The sequence below is a fragment of the Pteropus alecto genome, unplaced genomic scaffold, assembly GCF_000325575.1.
Source record: "Pteropus alecto unplaced genomic scaffold, ASM32557v1 scaffold7, whole genome shotgun sequence".
Lineage (NCBI taxonomy): Eukaryota > Metazoa > Chordata > Mammalia > Chiroptera > Pteropodidae > Pteropus > Pteropus alecto.
In genome coordinates this window covers 42,493,867-42,500,191 of record NW_006494614.1, presented here as the reverse complement: position 1 = coordinate 42,500,191, position 6,325 = coordinate 42,493,867, and the positions used below count along the sequence as shown (strand labels likewise).

At 44.6% G+C, this 6,325-nt stretch overlaps 1 protein-coding gene across 1 annotated transcript in view; it reads right to left on the bottom strand.

Annotated features, from left to right (window-relative positions):
* The window catches only part of TREM1 (triggering receptor expressed on myeloid cells 1), an 8,652-nt gene extending 2,537 nt beyond the window's left edge, over positions 1-6,115 (bottom strand). The window contains exons 1-3 of the mRNA XM_006926570.3: positions 5,996-6,115; positions 3,627-3,983; positions 2,209-2,410 (exon numbers count right to left, since the gene is read on the bottom strand). Coding sequence (XP_006926632.1) covers positions 2,209-2,410; positions 3,627-3,983; positions 5,996-6,044 — 608 coding nt within the window. The 5' untranslated portion in view covers positions 6,045-6,115. The remainder of the gene's footprint in view (positions 1-2,208; positions 2,411-3,626; positions 3,984-5,995) is intronic.
* Positions 6,116-6,325: the final 210 nt, after the last annotated feature.

The window sequence follows — 6,325 nt, the reverse complement described above, 5'->3', positions numbered from 1 at the left end:
GGCCCTCTAGGGTTTGAGCCCTGCTACGCGAAGGTCGCAGCCCTGGGCTCAACTAAGTCCACCTCCTCCCAGTCTCTCCTGCCAGTGTCCTGTCGTATCCCTTTGACATTGTCCTCTAACATTTCATGCACGGGGCTCTTGGGTGCATCCACTCCAGGGGCCAGCATGCAACCCTTCTGGAGAACGCATGAAGGCTGCCAGAACCCTGCAGTGCCTGAAAACTCATGTGCCCCTGGGCCACCCTTACCAAGGACTGGAAATGTGGTATATAAATACTCCAGCTTCCAGTTCCTGATAGAGACAACTCTGGGTATAATCCATGGATCTGCAGGGCCCTCTGCAGAACTGAGCCAAAGTTCCCCTCGTGGGACCCAGCTTGGTTATGACATCCTTTGCTAGGCTTCCTTCTCACCTGGTCCCACTTCTCTAATGCTTTTATTTAGGATTGCTTCCTAAAACCTTTACACAAGACTCGTCCCACAGCCTGCTTTTGGGGAACCCACCCTAAGACAGAGTGACAAGTGGCTTCCTCTGAGGGGCCTCACCATCCATCCCCAGACTGGGGTCTCGGCTCTTCCACCACCTGGGCAAACAGCTCCCTGTATTAAATTACCTCATTTTCAAACAGCTCAGTGGTGTCTGCTTTCCTAACTGGACTCTAATTGAGAGACTAGTTCATCATTAATTAATAGATAAAGCTAATAGATAAAAGAGGTACAGACTCTAGAAGGAATGTTATGTACTCATTTAAATACAAGGAAAGAAAAGTAGCGACGAAAGGAAAATGTTGACTCTCATACATCATTTATTTTATTTAGTCCACAAAGATTTAATGAATACCTACTATGTATTAAGCACCTACTTAGGCTGGTGCCAGTGAAATAACATAAGGGGAAAAAGGTACCACTTCTATCTACACAGAGCTCACCATCCACAGTAATAGAGAAATGGAAGCAGGTACCAGTTCACATCTATTTTGGCAGGAATATTTTAGAAATACTCAATCCTTGTAGGCAAGCCTGCAGTGATACTGCTTCACTTACGCCTTATGGATCACACTGCAAATCATTTCTAATTTTTGGAAGACCATTCGGCAATATGTATACAGAGCGATATAAACGTTTAAATTCCTTTAAAAGGAATTTCATTTGAATAAATGATTTAAAAGAAGAAAAAGACATCTACAAGAATATGTTCATCTCAGAGTTAATACTATTAAAAAATGGAAACAATCTCAATGTGTAACAACAGGCAAATCATTATCTAAGTTATGGCTTCTCCATTGATAGAAAAGTGTGAATTCGTTGAAATTATAATTACAAAGACTGTGTAGCAATATCGAAAAATAGTTTTAGCACAGAAAAATAATGAAAATGTTTATAATTAGAATTACTATTATGTTAAAATATGTATAAAGACTAGAAGAGACTATGGAGAAAAAAGATGTTAGATTAGTGAGAATATGGAAGAATATTTCTTTTCCTGTTAACTCAATATTTCATGATAAACACATTCTAAGACAAATCAATGTTTGATAATAAACTGTAAAGAGGGGTATGCATGCAAAGTTAGTGGTTCTTAGCTTTGCCTGCACATTAAAATTCTGCTGAAGATCTTATAAAAAATCCTGAGACCAGCCCCAGAAATTCTGATTCTCTTGGCCTGCAGTAGGGCACATGCAGCAATACTAAAAACAACCCAAAGCAAAAGCAAGTAGTCCGGGTAACCCTAACACCCAGGAGCTGCTGAGAACTGTTTGGCTAGATTATCACTTCCATCCCTAGTTTCCCAGCTTCCCTACTGTATAGACAAGGAAACTGAAGCCAAAGAGGGTTCCTGACTCACCCAAAGTCACACAGCCAGTCAGCTGGCTGACATTAGAATCCAAGTTTCCTCAAAATGCTTTTCCACTATACCAGTAAGCTCCTGGGCTTGGCTGAGGTCCATTGGAATTCAGCAAAGATGCAATTTCCCTCTCCTCTCTCCCTTGGTATGCAAGGAAACACAGAAGGTGAGCTGAGGAGAGTGGCAGCCTCACCAAGAGCCTCCTCCTCACTCTAGCACCACCTCCTTCCTCCCCCGGGAAGTTCCACCAGACTGAAGTAACTCAAGTCTGCTCCCCTATCCCTCACTCCCCCACATCCTCTCAGCACATGGGCTGGGAATCATGACCACTAAATCAGGGTCCCAGAGACCTGGAAACCATACCTGATGACATCTGGCCCCTGTGTGGGGTTGACTCCAAGGCCAGGAGAGGAGAGGGTGGCAGTTGACATGGGCAGGAGTTGAGTCACAGCCCTGGGCCTGGTATGAAGAGTGCTCTGGACCTCGAGGGTGGTAGGAGGAAGGATGGTATTCGGAGTCAGGCTCTGAGTAGGATTCTTGTCTGAGAAAGGGGTACCTGAAGGACCTGCAAGAAGACACGTTGGATAGGTGGATGGATGAACAGACGGACGGGCAGGAGGTAGGACAAATGGAGCTGAGAAGGGAAATGAAGATGGCTATTCATGAAGCAAGGTTTTCTTTTACTAAGATTAAAAAAATTGTGTGGGGTCAGCCTAGGTCAGAAACAAGAAAAAGGAAAGAATAAAGGGAAGGAGAAAAGGTGAGAGTAGGAGAGAAAAGGAGGAAGGAATTTTCTGTTTATGTCATTGGAAATGCACTTGCCTGCTATTCTTCACCAATCCATATGCTCCCATCTTCCTCAAGAATAATTCCCTGATTACCATTCACTCTGCCTTGCACTCACCTGTACCTGTGGCATATTGCTTCACATGTCATCTTTTATTAATATATTGTATATGTTACCTTGTGTTCCTTAGGTTTAGAATTCTCCAGGTGCTAGAAACCTGAGCCTGTCTCTCTTTCCTCTGCCTTTCTTAATATCAACATCTACTGCGGGCCTCCTGTGTGCCAGTCTCTACATTAGTTGCTGGGGATACAAAGCTGAGCAAGGCACAGGCCCCTCTCTCAAAGTGCTCAGAGATGTACAAGGAAGACAGGAGAGTAAACAGGCCTCTACTACTCAGTGAGATAGTGTCATCAATGAGAGGGGACACAAAACGAGTTCTGAAGCCTTGCTACCCAAAAAGGGAGCCGTGGACCACAGCATCAGTATCACCTGCAAGCAGATGAGAAATGCAGAATCTAGGTCCCACCCTCGACCCCCTGAATCAGAGTCTGTATTTGAAATAAGATCCCCCAGGTGGTCTGTGCCCACAGTAAGTTCTGAGAAGCACTGTTTTGTAAGCATATCGAATGCATGTTTGGGAGGGGGAGCGTGAACCCTAACAGCTTCTCAAGGAAACCACTTCTATATGGAGATCTGAAGAATGAGACTAAATTATCCCAAGTCTACCACTCATCTTTTGCTGTACCCCACTTCCTAGAACAGCTGGCAATTGACATGGGCAGGAGTTGAATTCCCTAAATTAGGAATTCCATACACAGAAACTACCTCTCAATATTGGACCAAATGCCTCTCAAATGAGAGACAAGAAGCCTCTGGGAGAAAGACGGGCTGCTAGAAATCCTGAGCTGCAGTTCTGCTGGTGCCACCACATGGCTCTGACCCCTACCTAGCCTGGCTCTCCCCATCCTCTCCCTTCCAGCCCCAGGTCACTTACCCTTGGTCACCACCAGGCGGACAGGATAGAACAGGATGACGGGGTCTTTGGGAGGCTGGTAGATCACACACTGATATAATCCCGAGTCCTCCACTTGAAGGTCAGTCATTTGGACATGCAGTACGCTGTCTTCTGGGATTTCCTCTAGGTGGTACCTCCCCATCTGGACTTTATTGTACATCCCTGAGCCTTTCTCTGTTTTTGCCAATATCACAGGTTTGCTTCCAGCTGTCAGCCTCTGCCATGCCTTCTGGCTGTAGAGGTACAACTCACGGGAGAAAGGACAGTCCACCTCCAGGGTCTTCCCCTCTTCTAGGGTAAACTCTTCCTCAGATAAATCAGTTGCAGCTTGGAGTTCTGTAAGCAGAAAATCAAAGTTAAGCTCCGTGAGGAATAACTTTCCTCTCTTTGGAAAAAAAGAGGGAGGAATCCCTTCTTTTTCTTGTTCGACTACCCAGAGATGATGCAACTTTCTCTGCAAGCCAGCACCAGACCCCAGGTCTTCACTGTGAGTAATTTTTGTTTCGTTTTTTTTGTTGTTGTTTTGTTTTAACTACAAGAGCTAAACTGCATATGGTTTTTGCAAATCATCAGGATTAGTGCCCCTATAAAGAAGCTCCAGAGAGCCCCCTCGCCTCCTGCCACAATGTGAGGACACGGTGAGAAGTCGGTAGTCTGCAAACCAGAAGAGGGAACTCACCACAACCCAACCTTACTGGCACCCTGATCTTGGACTTACAGCCTCCAGAACTGTAAGAAATAAATTTCTGTTGTTAATAAGCCATCCAGTCTGTCGTATTTTGTTATGGGAGCCCGAATGGACTTAGACAGTAGGAGTTACAGGAGACTGAGGTTCCTTACGAACTTGCCTTTCTACTGTGAATGGAGACAATAAGAAATTAATGCTGAAGTGCTATCTGTGCACTGTTTCTTCCACCATTGCAAGAAAGGAATTCCTTCTAATATGTTAATAATAACATATTATTATGATGTAATAAATGTTAACAAATATCGTTTATCACTAAGTGTTTAAAATACTATCTCATATAACCTTCAAAGGTTGATACTGCTATTATTCCTCTTTGAAAGTAAGGAAATCAAGGCACAGGTTATTTAATAAACCAGAGGTTATTAAATGACTTGCCCAAGGTCTCACAGTAGAAAGAGGTAGAGTTAGGACTCAAACCCAGGTAGTCTGACTCTAGAGTCAGCCCTAAACCTCTGAGCTACCTCATGGCCAAAGGTAGCTGTCTGGTTGGGATTACAATAGTCACAACCCAAGGGTGAATAGGTGCCTAACAACTCCACTCCCTGGGATGCAGAAACTAGAAGGAGCTTTTAGTCAACCCCTAACCTACCCCCACAACACATGACAAAATATATATTGCTGATTTTGTCTCCCACAAGTACACAACCTTCAACCCTCCATCCTCTTCCAGTACTCCTTTGGAAAAACATGAATGAAACACAAGGAAATGCACTGGTCCATGAGAACCAAACTCCATCTGCCCATCTGGATTACCACCTCAGCTCCAAGCACACCCAAAGCAAGGTTTGTGTGTAAGCTCCAGAAGGTGATCATCTGTGACCTTGCTCAAAGTGGTGAATCCCCAGAAAACACCCTCCCTGTGTCTTTGCAAGGCAAACCTTACTATTAACTCACTGTTGACATTTTCCTTTCTGTGGTTATTTTTCCAATTTATTCATAAGGATTAGGAGGAGGAGCAACTAAAATCCCAAACGCTTCCATTTTTAGTGAAGATGTGAGCTGTGCGATAAGAGAAGTAAGGGCCTAGAGATGGAGCAGCCTGAGCAACAGTGTCCTCCAACCCCGGCAGTCAGCAGAGGCCTGGGAGCCCGCCCTCCGTGAAAATAGGCAGAAGGTCTCTTCTGTTCGCTTCCGTGTCCTTAGCAGTAACGTATTTCATGCCCCATGGGAGAACCCTAGGAAATATTTGTTGAATGAATTACATTCTTTGTATTTAATAAACCATCAATATCGAAAGCGCCATGATGGAATATAAGAACAAAACCTTTAAACTCAAATAAAATTATTTTAGATCATTTCAAGTTTAGATTTATCTTATCGTTTTTCCCATCCAGGGTATTTGCATGTCTCTGGACAACATCAAAATGCACAGACATCCTGTTTCCCTACCACCTTTTCTTTTCGTTCTCAGGCCCACATGTTCCCCTGATTCTGTTAGGTTTGAGAAGAGAAACCGAGCCTGGAATAACTATTTGTTGACTCTACTTTGGGTAGCCATATCCCCTGGAACTTCAAAACAAAAGGGAAAATTCTCTCGTGGTGTGACCCACCGAGGTCCTGAGCAGAAGCCTCACCTGCTCACACCACTTCCTCGCCTTACCTGAGATGAAAAACATCCAGAGCAGCCCCGAGAGCCTAACCTTCCTCATCCTTCATAGGCACCAACTCCAACTACCACTGTGGCTCCTGGGACAGCTACAAAGCAACACCCTAACTAGAGGCTCCGAAAACTTGCACAACAGGATATGATGCCACTACTGGGAGGTTCTGAGTCTGCTGTTCTATTTCCATCACCACATGCCTTGGCTCCAGACGTCAAAGACAACGTAGGAATCAAGAGGCGGGGCTCAGTCCCCACTACACTTCTCCAAACCTCACCTTCCTGTTCTCGGGGGGTCATGACAATTACCTTTTCAACCAACCTCACAAA